The sequence below is a fragment of the Myxine glutinosa genome, chromosome 7 (assembly GCF_964187855.1).
Source record: "Myxine glutinosa chromosome 7, kmMyxGlut1.1, whole genome shotgun sequence".
Taxonomy (NCBI): domain Eukaryota; kingdom Metazoa; phylum Chordata; class Myxini; order Myxiniformes; family Myxinidae; genus Myxine; species Myxine glutinosa.
The window spans coordinates 21,055,872-21,074,028 of NC_136267.1; the positions used below are offsets into that span (position 1 = coordinate 21,055,872).

The 18,157-nt window shown below is 41.7% G+C and overlaps 1 protein-coding gene across 7 annotated transcripts in view; it reads right to left on the reverse strand.

The window, feature by feature from the left end:
• The window catches only part of NPEPPS (aminopeptidase puromycin sensitive), a 170,237-nt gene that overhangs the window by 55,463 nt on the left and 96,617 nt on the right, over nucleotides 1–18,157 (reverse strand). For all 7 annotated transcript variants that reach the window (XR_013624027.1, XM_068121918.2, XM_078781362.1 and 4 more), the window contains exons 8-15: nucleotides 15,663–15,863; nucleotides 13,948–14,044; nucleotides 13,794–13,827; nucleotides 8,674–8,788; nucleotides 6,217–6,381; nucleotides 5,642–5,746; nucleotides 3,961–4,021; nucleotides 2,892–3,001 (exon numbers count right to left, since the gene is read on the reverse strand). Coding sequence is in view for 6 of the 7 variants with exons in the window: in XM_068121918.2 (XP_067978019.2) it covers nucleotides 2,892–3,001; nucleotides 3,961–4,021; nucleotides 5,642–5,746; nucleotides 6,217–6,381; nucleotides 8,674–8,788; nucleotides 13,794–13,827; nucleotides 13,948–14,044; nucleotides 15,663–15,863 (888 nt within the window). In the remaining variant the exon portion in view is untranslated. The remainder of the gene's footprint in view (nucleotides 1–2,891; nucleotides 3,002–3,960; nucleotides 4,022–5,641; nucleotides 5,747–6,216; nucleotides 6,382–8,673; nucleotides 8,789–13,793; nucleotides 13,828–13,947; nucleotides 14,045–15,662; nucleotides 15,864–18,157) is intronic.

Here is an 18,157-nt window from a genome sequence, read left to right on the forward strand (position 1 = left end):
TGCCTTATTCTGCCTCTGTGCCTTATTCTGCCTCTCTGTCTTATTCTGCCTCTCTCTTATTGAGTACCAGTTCACTGGTAATTCCCTGTTTGTCGTAAAAGGCGACAAACAGGGTTGGCGGCAGGAAGGGCATCTGGCTGTAAAACATTGCTTCAAAAAGGGGACCAAAAAAGAACAACAACCACGGTGCCCGAAAAAGGCCAACCCCCGCTTTGCGGGGGGAAATGGCCTCTAAAGGTGTTTTTTTTTTTTTGGTCTTATTCTGCCTCTGTCTTATTCTCTTCAATCGCATTTTCCCTCCAGGTTTTTCAAGACAGCTGTTCATTACCATTTAAGATCATCTTCCATCCAAAATAGATTCTTTTTTTCTATTGCCTTCCTCCTCAAATTTCCTGTTTTTCCTTGCTGAGGGTTTGCTCCTGTATCCATCTTGTCCACCTCCTGCACTACCCTCCATTCTTACCCACATCCCTTGTTTGTCTGTCTTCATCTGTTTTGTCCCTTGGCCCTGCTGTTGGCATTTCACCCCTTTCTTTCTGCTGATCCCTTTGTTCTGTTGTGTCCTGATCTACTCTGTGTTCTTGCTCTTCCAAGATGCTTGACTTTGTATAAAAAAAGAAAATACCAAAAAAAATGCACAATTCCGCACCTTTTTTTTTTTTTTTTTTTTTTTTTCCTTGTGTGTAAGCTCTGGGATGTGCTTTTAACAAAGAACTTGATATTTGGTATCTGTCTTGTGCATCAAGCATCTTAATCGACATAGTTATGTGCATGGGAAACAACGGGGGTTCCGAGTAGTTCACAAATGTAATAAAACCAGCTCAATGTTGCTGCAGGTGGAAAGACTACTCCACGGGTGGAATAGAAAAAAGAAAATCCATAGGGCAATTGTAGAGATTTTGATACATTTGAAGTCAGTAATGAGAGTGAGTTCCAACGAAGGCTTGAGAATAATATTTCAAGTCGGTTTTAAGAGAATGGAGGGAAAGAAGAAGTAAAAGGAAGATAAACAATGGTGAGGAGACGATGAGAGGAGAGTAAAGACAAGTCTTGGTGTGTCACTGAATGCTGGAAGTTGCTGGGGCAACAAGCCGCTCGCCACAGCCATGGTGGATGTGACGGCAGTGAAGCCATCTCCTCTATTCTCCCAAGTTATTCTGCCCTGACACGAGGTTTATTTTACAATTTGCAAGTCAAACTATCCCTATAGGCCTATACATTCCCTTGTTTTTCACAAGGCTTGCGGCAATAGCGCTTTCAACAAGATTGACAAATTTGAGCTTATATTGACAAGCTCAAAGTGGGATTAGTGCTCTCATTGTGAAATAAAGATTTGTGTATCGTTTTACTACTGCCACCACCAAAGGTGGATAACGGGTTATGTTTTCACCCTTGCTTGTCCATTTGTTATTTGTGAAAATCGAAGATTTTTCAAGTACCGTATATTGGTTGGTCACATGTGTTATTCTGTCTGTTTGTCTGGATGTCAATCGCCTACAGATCACAATTTTCAACCGATCTTCACAAAACTTCACCAAATCATAGAGATGGCCTGAAGCAATAAGCTTCGAGATCAAAAGGTAAAAAGTCAACAAAGGCCAAAGGTCAACAACTTTGGTGAATTTCTAAAAGCCTCAATTTTCATCCGATTAACTTCAAATTTGAAGAGGATTTACATATCAGGTCACTTAATTCAACCATCAATTATTTTTGAAGTCTAAACGTCAAAAGGTCAACATAGGCCGAATTTCTAAAATCATCAATTTCCATCCGATTGACTTGAAATTTGGCTAACCCCCGCTCTAGCAGGGAAAATGGCCTTTAAAATGCATGTTGTTGTGTGTTGTGTTGACTTGAAATTTGAACTAGATTTGCACATCAGGTCATTTAATTCAACCACCAATTACTTTTGAGGTCAACATAGGCCAAATTTCTCAAATTATCAATTTCCATCCAATTTGAAGAGGATTTGCATATTTCGTCTTTGAATTCAACCACCAATTATTTTTAAGGTTAAAATTGTTTTAGAGATTTCTGCTCTGCACTACGTCTTTCTTGTTTGTTTGTCTGTGAGCAGGATATATAAAAATGTTATCGATGGATTTCACCAAACTTAGTGGAGAAGTTGGGGGTGTGACAATGACAAATTGATTAAATATAAGTGAAGATCCAGATCCAGATCCTAAAATTTAAATTTTTTAAAAAGTGAATCTTCACCATTGAGAGATGTAGCCAAAATGATATCCTCTATAGAATGATATTTCAAAAAGTTTTGTTGACAGGTTATGACAAAACTAGGTGGATGAGTTGGCTCGGGGACAAGAAGATTTTTGAATTTCCAAGTCCAGTTGCAGATCCGGCTTATCAGTGTGATACAAAACATAAACTGTTCAGCCTGGTGAAGGTATGCGCTCTACCGAGTGCAGTTCTAGTTAATTGCTGCTTTGCCATTTAAATATATTTTTATTAATTACTGCTTTGCTTTGCCGTTTTATTATGACTCGCAAAATTATCCTCATTAAATTTTCAGCATGGAGGTGTCTCCTCTTCCTGCCACTGTGCTAATTGCAACAGTAGGTGCCAGGCCAATATCCCTGTGAAGGAATATTGCAGAAGTCAGAATTTACACAATACATTTTGATTCATGGCATTGATTGTCGCCTACAGAATAATAGTCATTTTACCAATTTTGAATAGCTCACATTATGGAAATCAAACTTTACTTCCTTCCTGGAAAAAGGCAGCATGCATGAAGAGGTTGTTTCATCATAAGGGCCACCTTAAGGTGGCAAGCCATAATACTGATATAATAAATAAACAAACATATAGATAGTTTGAGATTCAACAAAATGAACAATTATAATTGTTTGATGACTCCTTGTGGTTTTCACCTGCTCCATTGAGACATGAAGAATGGGAAAGCCGGTTTGTTGGGTCCACGACCTCATTATTTCTGCAACTGGCTTCCCACTGCCCTGTTTTAGGCATTGCCAAAGGTCGTCTAGGAGGAAAGGATGGTTATAACAACATAGACATATCTATACAGTATATTATATTAGGCACGTACGATTGATTTTGTACAATACTGTTTCGGTAAAGGCATTAAGCTGTAGAAAAGGCAAGGTATAGAATGATGAAAATATGCATGGAATCCTGCTGAGTGAATTATTATTTTTAAAGAATAGCTACACCGTGAAGTACGTTTTAATACAAGCATCCACATATGAAACTCCGTACTCTGTGCAGAAAAATTGACCAAATATGAAATTACAATCCACAGAGAAAGCAAGAATAAAAAGACATAAAATGTCACAGCCCCCGTGGTTTTAGTAATTTTGCTGTACGGAGTTGAAGGCTGTTAGTCTGCCATCTTTGTTTGGATGACAAAACAAAATCTGCATATGTATACTCTCATGTATTGTATTGTCTTGGTGCAAAGTTTGAACAAAAATCGGTCCATGCATGTGGATAAATGGTTGGGGACTTGTTTAATTAACAAAATGGCTGCCAGTCGGCCATCTTTCGTCGAATCGCGAAAATGATGTGCATATTTTTTATCATGTATGGTCTTTATACCAAGTTTGAACAAAATCGGACAATACATGTCCAAGATATGGCTGCGGACGGACGGACTGACTTGAACCATTCCATAGGCTCCTGTTACGGACGAAGTCCAACAGGAGCTAATAAGGGACAGGAGCCCCCATGATCAAAAATCTAAAAATTGTGGGCTACTGTCTTGTATTAATGTGTCAAGTTTCAGAACAATCAACAGGGTGATAAGGGGAGAGTAGCAAAAATAGCAAAAAGTTAACGGATGGATGGACAGACATCCAGACATCACGACACATTTTACAAGTTCATCTCTTCGAGAACTGAGATGAGATGTCCGAATAAGCTTTCCTATTTTTGAAAATGTACATACAATAACGCAAAAAGGAAAAGAAGAGAGTTACATACCAGTTGATGCATTGCCATGCTGAAATGTATTCAGATACACATTCATGCCCTTCCGGAAGTCCTGAAAAAGCAGTTCCTTCAGACTCACAAATACCAAGCAGTACGATGGACTCCAACTTGATAGAATTCACATTCAAGTCTTAAACTAATGACTGAAAAGTGAAAGAGACTCTCCCACATCCAGGGACAAACTGAGTTACGTGCAACAAAGTTTCTGGATCAATACATATTTGGTATTACAAGAGAAATACCCGTGCTATGCACGGGTGGGAGGCCAGAAGCAAACAGGCAATGCAGAAACGGCGAATGCGAAAGCATGAAACCAATAAATTCCACATTCCTGTAGCACCTTCAGTCGCACGTCAGACATGGACAGCAAATTCGTGAAGGACTTTCATGAAAAACGTACCCGTTCGCAAACAAACGGGTACGTTCACGTATAGAAACATCGATCGTGGGACCGTGGCGAATCCGCATATGGCGATGGCAAAATATCAGAAATTGAAGGTTTTTTTAATATTTCAAACGATTCATATAAACATCAGTTGAATCATATCACACGCAAATCATCAAAATCTAAACAGTATCTTTAGAATTTCAATAAAAGCCACATCACTGTTCATATCGGTAAATATTGTTCCATCGTGTTTCAAATTGTGATCTATACACTATGATCGTGATGATCATGATCGTGAATCGTGATCGATAATCATGTTCACAATCGCTATGTCGTATGTACTCCCGATACGTGTACCACATTCCCGATACGTGTAACTGCACCAAAACAACAATTAAAAGGATTTTGAGCCGATAGCTGTTACGGCCTTGGCAAGATCGATGGAGACAGCGATCTGTTAGCGATCGATGGAGACATGTTGCTTTCCCGGGTGCAGCCGTTTGTGCGTCGTCACAATGAGAACAATGAACGTCATGCGAACGCGAATGTTATGCGGGAGTCTAAACCTGAGAATGCTGGAGACTAAAGCTGAAATTGGGAAAACTAAATAGCCTATTTTACTCCTGGGGATCCCAGGATTATCCACTGAAAATATCTTTGCGATCGGTTCAGCAGTTTTTACGGTACCTTCGAACGGGCAGACAGACGGACATTTGGTGAATTATAGTAAGATTAATAAAAGGTTTAAAGGAATATTTAAATTTTTTTATTTAAATTTAATAAAAGGTTTAAAGGAACAATAAAAGGTCTTTGTCCGAGGTCACCGAGTTCGATAGGTGCAGCTGTGCAGCGATCGGTGCAGTCGTTTGTGCAGCACCCGGGAAAACAACATCGTCACAACGAGAACAATGAACGTCATGCAAACGCGAATGTTATGCGGGAGTCCAAACCCGAGAATGCTGGAGACTAAAGCTGAAATTTGGAAAACTAAATAGCCTATTTTACTCCCAGGGGTCCCAGGATTACCCACCCAAAATATATTTGCGATCGGTTCAGCAGTTTTTACGGTACCTTCGAACGGACAGACAGACAGACATTTGGTGAATTCTAGTAAGATTGACAGTTCTGAAGCCGATGCCATTCCTTGTTTACTGCGAGTCGAATGAGAATTGGGAACTTGGAGGATCCTTTTCTCAAAATATTTTCTCATGTGGAACAGCCCGATTTACTTCACAGAAGCTCAACTGACACTTTGGGGAAGCTGGAAAATGGTGAGTGCCTCACCTCATCACCAATGTAGTCATGCAACATGCGAATGACTGACGCTCCTTTGCTGTAAGAGATGGTGTCAAAAATCTCATCGACTTCAGCTGGATTTCCAACCTCCACCTGCAGAAATTATTTTTACGATTACAAGATGGCAGAGCAGGAGGGAAATAGTGCTTTTGATTGCATGAAAAGGTACTGGGCCCAAAGTAGTAAGGAGGAAGCCATTTTTCCCATCATGCCTATGCCATATAGGCATATACACATCCTTGGGGTCGAGCACTCCAACGTACTGCAGATAATGCTAATTAGTCAGCTAAACCTCAACAAACTTAGCAAAAGTATCAGCACACAATGGCCGACCTTTTCAATGAATATACTTTAATGAGTACAGCTATAATTTGGACAACACGTCTGGTTAGGCATCCCCATCCAAACAACCTTGTGCTTGAGATATAACTGGCAACTAGTGATAGTAACTGGCAATGCACCATAATGTAAGTTGTGTTTTTGTCAAGTCCGACCCGAAACTATGACAGCTCACTTCAGCATCCATCGATGCAGAACACCCAAAGTGCTAATGGAGTAGTCACCTCAATCGGATGGCTATTATCGAGGGCATCCAGCTCCAGAGCAGGTGCATAGTCCGAGGAGACAAACTGTGTCCAGATGTCAAACTCGGGCAAGCAGTGATCCACACAAAGGTATTCAATCCAAGAGGCAAAACCCTCATTGAGCCACAGATGTGTCCACCATTCCTGTAGTAAATAAGGTATTATGGAAGAATGCATCACCAATTTCCCTATCCAACTTAATACCTTTAGGATAATGAATATCCATTACCTGTCCAACAAGAATGATCTTCGAGTAAACCAAAAAAAAAAAATACATCTACAGTGCCTTCACATAAAATTGTGAGGAAGCACAGGTCTGGGGAAGGGTACAAAACAATTTCTAGAGTGTTGAGGGTTCCCAAGCACACAGTGAGCACCATCATTATGAAATGGAAATAACATGGAACTACCCAGACTCTACCTAGAGCTGGCCATCCAACCAAACTGAGCAACTGGGCAAGAAGGACCTTTGTCATGGAGGTGACCAATAACCCAATGACCACTCTGACAGAACAACAGAGTCCGTGAGCTGAGATGGGAGACCTTCCGGAAGCACAACAGTCAATGCAGCACTTCGCCAATCTAGGATTTATGGGAGAGTGGACAGACGGAAGCCACTTCTGAGAAAAAGGTACATGACAGAGCCTGTCTGGAGCTTGCAAAAAGGCACAGGAAAGACTCAGAGCATGAGGCAAAATATCCTGTGGTCCGATGAGATGTAAATTGAACTCTTTGTCCTGAATGCAAAGCACTACATTTGGCGAAACCGAGCCCAGCTTATCACCCAACGAACACCAACCCTACCGTGAAGCATGGTGGTGGTAGCATCATGCGATGGGGATGCTTTTCAGTGGCAGGGACTGGAAGTAAGATTAATTAATTATAGTAAGATAAAAGATAAAAGAAACAATGAATGTAAAGATAAAAGATAAAAGAAACAAAAACACTTGTAAAGATAAAAGAAACAATGAATGGAGCAAAATACAGGAAATCCTTCAGGAGAATCTGCTTCAGAGTGCGAAAGACCTCAGACTGCGGTGAAGATTTACGTTCCAACAAGACAATGACCCCAAGCCTACAGCCAAAGCAACACTGGAATGCCCTCAGAACAAGAACATGAAAGGCCTTGAGTGGCACAGCCAAAGCCCAGACTTGCATCCCATTGAGAATCTGTGGAAAGACTTGAAGACTGATGTTCACCGATGCTCCCCATCCAACTTGACACAGCGAGAGCAAATCTGCAAGGAAGAATGGGAGAAACTCCCCAAATCCAGATGTGCAAAGCTGATACAGACGTTACCAAAGGAAAAAGCTCCCCGCTCCCACCGTCCGCCTGCTCCCGCCTCTACCCCACCCCTCCCCGCCCTCCTGCTCCCCTCTCTGCCTGGTCCCCTCCCTCTCCGCCTGGTCCCCTCCCTCTCCCCGTCCGCATGGTCCCCTCCCTCTCCCCGTCCGCCTGGTCCCCTCCCTCTCCCCGTCCGCCTGGTCCCCTCCCTCTCCCCGTCCGCCTGGTCCCCTCCCTCTCCCCGTCCGCCTGGTCCCCTCCCTCTCCCCGTCCGCCTGGTCCCCTCCCTCTCCCCGTCCGCCTGGTCCCCTCCCTCTCCCCGTCCGCCTGGTCCCCTCCCTCTCCCCGTCCGCCTGGTCCCCTCCCTCTCCCCGTCCGCCTGGTCCCCTCCCTCTCCCCGTCCGCCTGGTCCCCTCCCTCTCCCCGTCCGCCTGGTCCCCTCCCTCTCCCCGTCCGCCTGGTCCCCTCCCTCTCCCCGTCCGCCTGGTCCCCTCCCTCTCCCCGACCGCCTGGTCCCCTCCCTCTCCCCGACCGCCTGGTCCCCTCCCTCGCACCGACCGCCTGGTCCCCTCCCTCGCCCCGACCGCCTGGTCCCCTCCCTCTCCCCGTCCACACTCGCTTCAATCCCTCTCTCCAGTCCAGGTCTTTAAAACAGCTGTTCACCACCATCTCTTATCTTCCCCCATCCAAAACCGTTATCTTTTCTGCCCTTGTTAATACGCCCCAGATCCACCTGTTTGAACCCCCAACTTCTTCCCTGGGGTTCCTAGAAGTGTTCATTTGCTTTGTACCGTGTACTCCTCCCTCCTCCTCCAGCCCTCCCCCTTCCACAGATCTACCGGCATCCCTGTTCTCTTCTGGTGTTGTCTCTCCCCATCTTGTCTCTCTCTCCCCCTCGTCTCCCGCTCCCTTCATTGCATGTTTTGTGTGTCTGTATATGTTTTTCATGTTCAATGTATTAGCTCTTACAGTCTCGATTCTGTATACAAAAATAAATTAATATAAGGGAAGTGTTTCAGACACCCACAAAATATTTAGAAAAACCAAATTGATGCCTGGCAACACCGGGTACTCATGCTAGTTTTTAATAATAATAAAAAAATAACGATTGTACAAGAAGAGTATTGAGAACAATGGGACAGACAGCTTACCATCGTTACCAAGTTTCCAAACCACTGATGCGCCAACTCATGACCCACAACAAGCGCCACCACCTGCTTCGAAGCGGAAGATGAGTTTTTGGGGTCCACAAGGAGAGCTGTTTCCCTGCAAAATGAGTTCACGCCCCCCACTAAAATATGGAAAAAAATTGGATACACGTTTTTGTTTATTTTTATATGGAATATTTTATAGTCACAAGTACCCTATTGTGTTACATTATTGATGATGGTTACAAAACAGAGCTAACAAAGGTTAATATTTCAAAACATTCTGCTTAACTATTCCAGCAAGGAACATTTGACAATGACTAATTAAAAAAGAATCACACGAGCATCTTATTTTTCTTAAACAGATTGCACCAATCAATCTGAATGGTACGTCATACAGGCTGCGACAAAACAGAAAAAAATAAAAGACAAATAAAACGATATGTTGCTGCATAACTTCAACATCATGCTGCAAGCTCAACAGATGTATTGATCACAATCCTGCAGGTGTTTAAAGCTTCCTTTACTCAGCCGAATCCAAGGATTTTCAGTCGCAAAAAAAAAACTCAGCATTTCGATCACAGGTATCCCCTATTAGAGTGAAGTCGTCAAACTCAAGCCAGACCATGAAGTACTAAATCTGATAGTTATCAAATAATTCCCTTCACATATATTTGGAAAAAACACGATGGAACAGGTTATGTAATCGATCCGCATCCAAACAGGTAGGCGGGTGAACTCCAGATTTGCGTATATTTCGCACTTGAAGCACAAATGAGCAACGTAGCACTCCCTCATGGCAATGTAATCAGCAAATAAAGGATGACTGACCTTTCGTCTCCCTTTCCATTTATACAAGCTCAGAGAGAATCTTTGGTAAAGTTCATGCCTCGACAAGCGAGATGATTCTATAACCGAGAGTAACCAGAAATTTCCTGATCTCTGATATTCCTTCAACGTTGCTTAAACATTAAGTGTCCCGTTTTTACTCCATTAAACCCTAAAAATAAAGATTTCACCTCAACAAATATGACACAGTCATACATAACTGACAATTTATTTCATATCAAATCATTGGCATATACAAGCATTACCATCACACTGTACAAATACAGGCACCCACAAAGGATTTGTGACAAATGTGACATTTATACAATCTTGAGTAAGACGTGGCAACTGCCCGCACAAAAGTTCTAGGAAGTTACATCTTCTGTACAATTTCAATACTTGAGGGTTCATATAATATTTTACCCCACTTAGTGTTCAAGTATATAATAAAATTGAAATACAATGAATAATGAATGAATGATCGTTTTAAGGCCATTTTTCCCTGCTAGAGCGGGGGTTAGCCTTGCGGGCCCCATGACAATCATGGTTCCCTGTTTGAGGCAATGTTTTTTATGGCCGGATGCCCTTCCTGATGCCCTTCCTGACGCAAAATTGAAATACAATAATGATTTTAAAAGTCTTTTTAAAATTCTGGAAGTTTACCACCGTCGTGCGGAGTCTCATACACCATCTTATCATGTCAAAGTATGGAGGTCCTCGCCATACATCCAATAAGTGTTCCAGAAAGGTTGGATTTATAACGAAATGATGGATAGCAGGGAATTTTTTTCCCATATGAAAGTTTAATTAAGGGGAATGCATTCCAATACTTGGTTTTACGTCTTATGCAACACCACTCAACAAGCCCAGCAATCAAAAATACGTATGAAACACACAAAACGTAGGAAGAAAATGCAATAAAATTAAACAATTTGTAAAACCCAAACTCCTCTTTATCTCACTTACCATATCTCAACTATTTTAAAATGATAACTGGTGGCCTTAAACCTTGACAATCTCTCATTTCTAATCGTCTCTGTCAAGCTGCCTGCATCAGTCCTTCACCCTCTGAATTATCCTTCCCACAGGGCCATGTGGTTTCTTTCACGCACTGATCCAGGCCCCAGCATTTGTGCCAGTACCCGCATCATGGCGTAAAACCCGACACTTGTGCTGCGATCCCCTGCAGTGTCCACACCGGACCTCGAGAGCTCCTGCGGTCGTCACGCCCACTACGGTTATCATGCCCAGTTTGGCCGTGGCCTACAGCACGGCCCGTATTGCTTAAACGGCACGTCTTGGTTGCCGTCACCACGGCCCTCAACGGTGGCAAACCAAGACAGCAAGCGATATCAGCTGGTCGTTCACTCTTCTTATATTGTTTCACTACTAGAATAGAAGACCCGTCGCTTTGCTGACGGAAATACCAATCTTTGCTGCGATGGCTAATCTATGGGGGAAGAAGAAGAAGAAGAAAACAAAAAAAGGCTTCCTGGGAGATCCTGCTCTCTGTGCAGCGATAACCAATGTCACATATCCAACGTAGCCAACGTGCTGGCATTTGCAGTTTTCACATGTGTGTCCATGTACCCATAAAAACAAAAAACAAACAAAACAAACAAACAAAAAAAACCATTTGGCTCACAAACTCTCCTTCCTGGGAATTACTCGAATCCATCGTAGTTGGATTTATTGAAATCCGTTAATCCGTTCTCAAGTTATAACATGACAAACAAACAGACAGACACGGCTCCTTTTATAATATAGATGTCTAATTTGAAATCCATTTACAACTGCGTTGCCTCTTACGTGCAGGTTCACCATTTTCGTTACACCTTTGTTTACCACTCATTTTTCAATGATTACTGCGTTGAAGTAGACAAAGATAAAAAATACAGTGCTGTAAAGTATGCGGCGGCATCAAGTCCAGCAATGCACATAGTGAGATAGAGTTTGAGAGGGAGACGATGCAATTCAATATTGGGTAGAACACTGGGAAGCTGGTACGCAAAGCATTGTGGGGTGGTACGCCTGGCAACTGGTCTTCCGTCCAATGGATGTTCTTGCGGGGAATTGTTGGATGTATAATGAAAATGTTCCTAAGTAACTTATGGACTTGTATGAAAAATGACGGATGCACTGCAAAACTGAAGGTTTTTGGAAGCGGCTAGAAGGCAATTTGTGTTCTACAGTGTTTAAGTAAATAATTAAATTGAAATAAAAGAAAGATTTCAAAGGAAGAGCAATCAAAAAATTAATTCCGGAAGTTTACCACCATTGATGTCGTCTTTTACACTGCTTTAATGAACACGTTGCATTAGTACTTCATGCCTGTTGGTTGCCCTTTGCGATGTCCTTAAACACAGTAAGTTTCCTATTTGGAACGATTTTCAGTTTTGTCTGACTGACAGACAGGCAGACAGTAAAAATCACACCCGTGTCTGAGGGAAGCATATCATACGAACCCTTTATAACCCATTATAATTACCCTTTAGAGCCCCCTAGAATTAACCACGGTGGGTTAGAAAGGTTCTTCTTCATTTTTGACGGATGGAAGGACATAGCCAAATATTGAAGTGGCTTCACTGCTTAAAAATGATCTCACTCCTCTGCGCGCATGCACAACCAGGACAAATACAGAGCCAAAGTACTGTTAAGCTGGAAGTTTGTTTCCTGATTAATGTTCAAATGATATCAGTAGAAATCAAGTTGTTTCTCGATCATAAACTGACGTTTGTAGACAGACAAACATACAGACAGACCTGAACCTATTGCTTAACACCGCTTTTCGCTTTGCGTGCGTGGTTTTAATGGTGACTTTCTCTTTTGCAATTAATGGTTCTGAACTTTCACCAACTTGATTTACGTGGGCTTTTAAAAAAAGGCAAAAGCTGTCCTTTTAACTTCATCTTGCTGCTCCAAAGCTATAGTTTTGTCGTCGGCATTATTCCAGTTTTTTAAGTTGTCCTCCTGCAGTGTACATCAGGAAAACCGGTGTCCACGTTTAATAGTTTGCCCACAGTTGTCATGAGTATTCCAATGACGTCTGCGATGTCCACTACATTGAACCGCCACAACACATATAATTATTCTGCAAGATGACAACATTCCGTCTCCTTGTCCGCAGAGGCACAAGCCTCACTTGACTGTTTGTCACTCATATTAAGGGATAAATAAATACAGTGCCTGAAGGGAATACAATGTAGCTGGTCATGAGCACTGAAAATCAACAAATATGGTGGCATAACAACACAGACAAGACAAACGAGATGGAGCTTTTTAAAAATAAAAAAAAATTTATACCGACCAAAACGTACCGAATTTTCTGTACCAATTCTCAGTGTTAATTCACCAATGACAATTTATGGAAAATAAACCCCAGATAACTGGACTACTTATATTGTTGATGACTATATATATCAATTTATCAGTGATTATTTTGTTACTTAACCTTGTTTCACCAGGCCCAATTGCCATACTACCTACTTATTATATTAGTGACCACCACACAACCCAACACACCACTCCCTCATCCCAACACAAAATGAATCAACTCTATTTGCATTTCCATTATGAGGGATTTACGATCCTTTTATGAGCAGATAATTAATGCCTCATCCTGCAATGCCACAATCACCGTGACAAATTAGGAAAAACGTGCAAACACACAAGCCGAAGAATGATCCAATCATAAAGAATGCATGCAGCACAAACTTGATGACCTCTGAAACAAGACTGCTTGATATTTGTGCATCATTAATATTTGCTACAACCAACAAGATATGCGTTCACCCAACAACAAGATATGTTGATTTTAGCTCTTACACGAGCCTCGATCTTGTATACAAAAAAAACCAAAAAAAAAAACCCAAGGCCTACCCATGAGGACCTGCACTTTCGCTGCAAGCAATCACATTATGCACATCAGCTCTAAACTTGGAGCGAACACCACCACCACCACCACCACCCCCCTTTGCATTTTCAGCACAACGTGCAGGTATAAATGCAGCAGAAAACACGAAATGCCATATAAAATTGGGCATGGTTGGGCCATTGAAAAAGGGAAAGGATACAAGACATTGAAGATGCACATCAAGGTAAGAAAAAGTGATATTAAAGACAAACTGGTTACAAGTTGGAGTTCCACAAGCAGGAACGTAAGACGACCCATTTGAAGCCAAGTCACTTGCATTGTACACAGTAGGAATTCGAAATACGCAAGCCTTTCGGATCATAATGGGAACCACAAATCATGGTGAATCAATATTATGGGATGGAAGGGTGCTCAAATTCACCTGTAAGTAACCAGCCCCCAGTTTTCCATAGCACCTGCATTACACACACCATGTCAGATAATGCTTGGCGACAAGAATAAATATGTTGTACTGAAGCCAAAATTTAAACAGATTATTTTTTAAATGTCACCAACAGCTGCTATACATTGCCAACCTGCTGCAAAATCAGAGATGGCGATGAGGTCTATTTTGGGAAGAGGGTATGGAACGTTGAAATACTCTTTGTAGAAAGGCAAGGTCTTGCTGGCAACCTGAAAAAAAAAAAAATTCCACTACCAAGCACAATTATACATTTCCCTCTGAACATGTAGTGGTCAACTTTCCATTTGCATTTTATTTTTCCCCAAATTTCCATACAGATATGAATTGCCATAGTTTTCACCGTCATCACCGAATACAAGTGGGAAGTTTTGTGGAAAGAATTAAATAAACTGTAAAACAGAGCGATTCTAAAGGGAGAAAATCCATTCGTGTGCAGCCACCAGTCTGCATCATTTTTCTGTGGGTGCGTCTGCCGCTAATGCAATGCCTCTCTATAACCAGTTATCTGGTACTCATTTTGCCGACCTCGGAAGGATGACAGGCTGAGTCAACCCCACCTGGCATTAATTCAACGGGATTCAAACTCAGGACCTTAGGACCCCAAGCCCACCACCCTAACCATTAGGCCAACACCAGGTGATCGCGAAATGATGGAAGTCCACACACATCTCAACTTTAGGCTTGGGAAACATAATAAGTTAAATCAGGAAAAGTTAATGCATAAGAATATAGAATGAAACTTTCTGTCTGTCTGACCACGATACATTCGGTCGTTACTTATCCAATCTCAACCAAACTTGACAGGGGGACGAAGAGCCACACAGCAGAGGTTGTTGCGACTTCATCCCCCTCTACCCGCACCCTAACGGGGGGTTTCCGCCTTAACGGGGGGTTTCCGCCTTAACGGGGTAAATCCGTTTTAAGGTGTATTGATAGCGTATCGTGGTGTTTTCCCAAGGTCGCTTCGATAACAAAAGTAATAACATTAATGATAATAGCATAATATTAACGTCATTACAAAACAATATTCATGCTAATAACATCCACCCTCCACATGTGGGTTTTCCTCCTTGGACAAATGCGGTGTTTACGTGAATAAATAGCTTCTTGTGGTGTTTTGTGGAGGCACCCCTACCAGAAGTAAAAAAATATTAGAAACCACAAACATGTACGATTACCTTTTTAAACAGTCAACTGCTGTTTAAAAGTAAAGCGCATACCCCTGCCAGGGTAAACAGTTTACCTTTTCTAGCCCACTGATGGGCCGGATCTGAAACAAAATCGAATCGGCTTGAACTCGTCACCTACCCAAGTCATTCATCAAGTTGTCATAACCCGTCCACAACTTTTTGAAATATGCTATATATCGTTTTTGGCCCCCCAACTCTCAATGGTGAAGAACCATTACATTTTTTTTTTATTGTCCGATTTGGTACGGATCTTCACCTAATGTAATCAATTCGTCTATGTCACACACCCAACCTGTCCAACAAATTTCATCCAGTTCCCTTCATAACTGAGATATCAGTCAGAGAAAGAGACAAAACAAAACTTCGTAGTGCACAATTTGCAATAATTAATCAGTTCGACCCAAAGTCAGTCAATGGATAATCAACATGGTCACAAATTCACCTTTACCCGATTTGTATTATTCAGCATATCAAATATATTATGATACTTTAAGCTTCCCACGGATCGTTACTTGGTAACAACATAATCCCCCATTTTTTAAAAAAGGGAATAAAAAAAATTATATTGGGAGGATCCAGTGGGAAGAAAATGTAGCATTGTAAAAGGGAGGTGAAGTTTTTCCTCATGAGTGCAAACCTCAAGGGCAAACCTGCCCTGCTCAGACTTCCCCAACGGTGTGTACACTCGCACGAGCACGCCATCTCGTGAGACCGTCTCCACAAACTCGAAGTCACCCACGACGAAGGCAAGCAGGTAGGTGGACATGACCGGTGTGCGTGCAAACTCAACCTCCATGAGCTCGGGGTGTTCAGTGCTCGTTTTGCGGCTCATTACATTCTGCAAAACAAGCATGATCGATGAGGAGGTAAAACTTCTTATTGGCTCATTTGTGACGATGGGTTTACTACTGTCCGAAATAGTTTCGTACTGAAATATATATATTTAAATTAAAATCATGATCTAAACAGACAAATTTTTTTTTAAAAGGAAGATTTGAAATTTTCATCAAAAAGGCACCAGACAAGCATACTGTGACATGTATATGAATCTCCAAGGTCATGAGTACTTATGTAAATGAGTGCAGGTTGTCGCTGGTCTTGTGCCAGCGATGTCATCCTGCATAATTAAGTGTATTTTAAGTTAAACACAGAATGTGAACAACACTGGGAAGTAAGCATCATCAGAAGCAGATAACAGATAAGTAGATAAGTACAATTCGTTACAGCAGATAAATTACTGCATCAACTCTTTCTCTATGACCTCTGTACCAACAACTGAGCTAACATAAATGCACAGTAATACCCCGGCCTACGTCATTAATTGGTTCCATAAGCCGTGACGTAACTCTGTTTTTGACGTAAACCGGGCGTAATGCCTTAAAAATGCCTTAAAATGAAGACAAACACCGTACAACTAGAGCAAACAACTCGCGAAAGTATATAACTATCGCTAAACCTTAAAGAACACTAAAACACATTTTAGTCATATTTTTTAATGAGTAATGAACACAATTAATAAATGAATTTGTAAAGAATAATAAATAAAATTAATAAGATTGTTATTCACCTTAAACATGGCGTCTCTTCTGAACACAAACACACATTTTATCAGTCTTAGCTGGTGGCGCTTTTTCAGTGACGTATGTGAGAATACGTTCCCTATCATGAATGATGGTCGATACCGTCGACCGTGGCAGCCCTAAGGCATAGACCTCATCACGAATCGGTAAATATCAACAGAGGGCGCTCCACCGCAAAGCATGATGGGATCGAAAAGGGGGCAAACGTAAACACGAACCCCAGAAGAGGAAGCGTCTGTCTACGATCGACGTTGTGTTTACAGAAAGGAAGATGGCTAATGTGAAAGAAATTCAGCGTTTTTTGGCATTAAAATCCAGCGATTTAAAGAAATATTTGAGGGAAAGGGGGGTTCCCATTGGAGAAGAGAAACAACCTGCTTATGCAAGAACAGTTCCTGAATGTTGAAACCTCGATCGGCCATACAAATATCGCCGGGCTGGAACTTGTCTCCAATGTTCGTCATCTTTACAATTTTTTTGTCCGACGTGTTTCCTCCTGTAGGTTTGGAAATGTATGAAATTGTTCCGCTAGGTGTAATACCAACAAGGCACTTGAGAGTAGGTCTTGACTTATATTGGCTGTACACTTGCGAACAAAACTTGGGAGACGGTGCTTTGTCCTAATCCAAAGCGAAATGCGAGGTCCTCGTCGCGAAGATTAAGCCGAAGCTTCATGAGTGTCATGAGTAGTTGATCCTCTAAAGATTGAGATCGCTTAACTCCGGGTTTTGTAGTATTGTTTATTTGCCAGGTCTTGTCTTCCATTGATAATTTCCCCTTATAATAATGAAGGTTCTGTGCATGAGGGGATACTTCTGTTAATAACCACTTAAACAGGTCATAACTAGGTAAACCTGTATAAAGTTTCACAAGTTCATCACAGTTTGCTATGTCCGAAACAGTAAGCTTCTTGTTACATACTGCAATGGTGGCTTTCAGTTTTGCGACGGTGTCCTTGGCTTGCAAATACTTGGCTCATGAGCTGATCACAGTTCACAGTTAATTTGTCACAGTAAAAGTCCTAAAAGTAGTTTAAAGTGGTAAGGATCACGTAGTGTGTCAATGTAAACAAGCAGTCTGTCAAAGTGACAGCGACCGCTGGCGGCGCTATTGCCCCTTTCCGATCCCATGACGCATTGCGGTTCCGATTCGCGATAAGGTCTATGCGCTATCACCGACACTTTTTCACCTTTTTCATACCTTTTAATCAGATTTAACTTATCTTCCATCGTAACCACATTACACTTGGAAACACGAGCACCATCCTTCTTCGGACCCATGGCTAACACACACACAGTAAAGGAATACTGTACGTTGCCTCTGTTTTGAATGAGAACCAGCAGGTACGCGTACGTACAGTATACTGTACGTACATTAAAAAAAAAAGTGCTTTTTATTGTATTTTAAATGGTTTTTTGCTTCTTTTATTGTTAATTTATGTGCTATTTTATTTCTTTTAAATATATTTTTAAGGAAAAATTAATTTTTTTCACGTCCGAAGGAGTGACGTAAAGTCGCACATAATGACGTTCGCTGAACTGAAATTTACTCT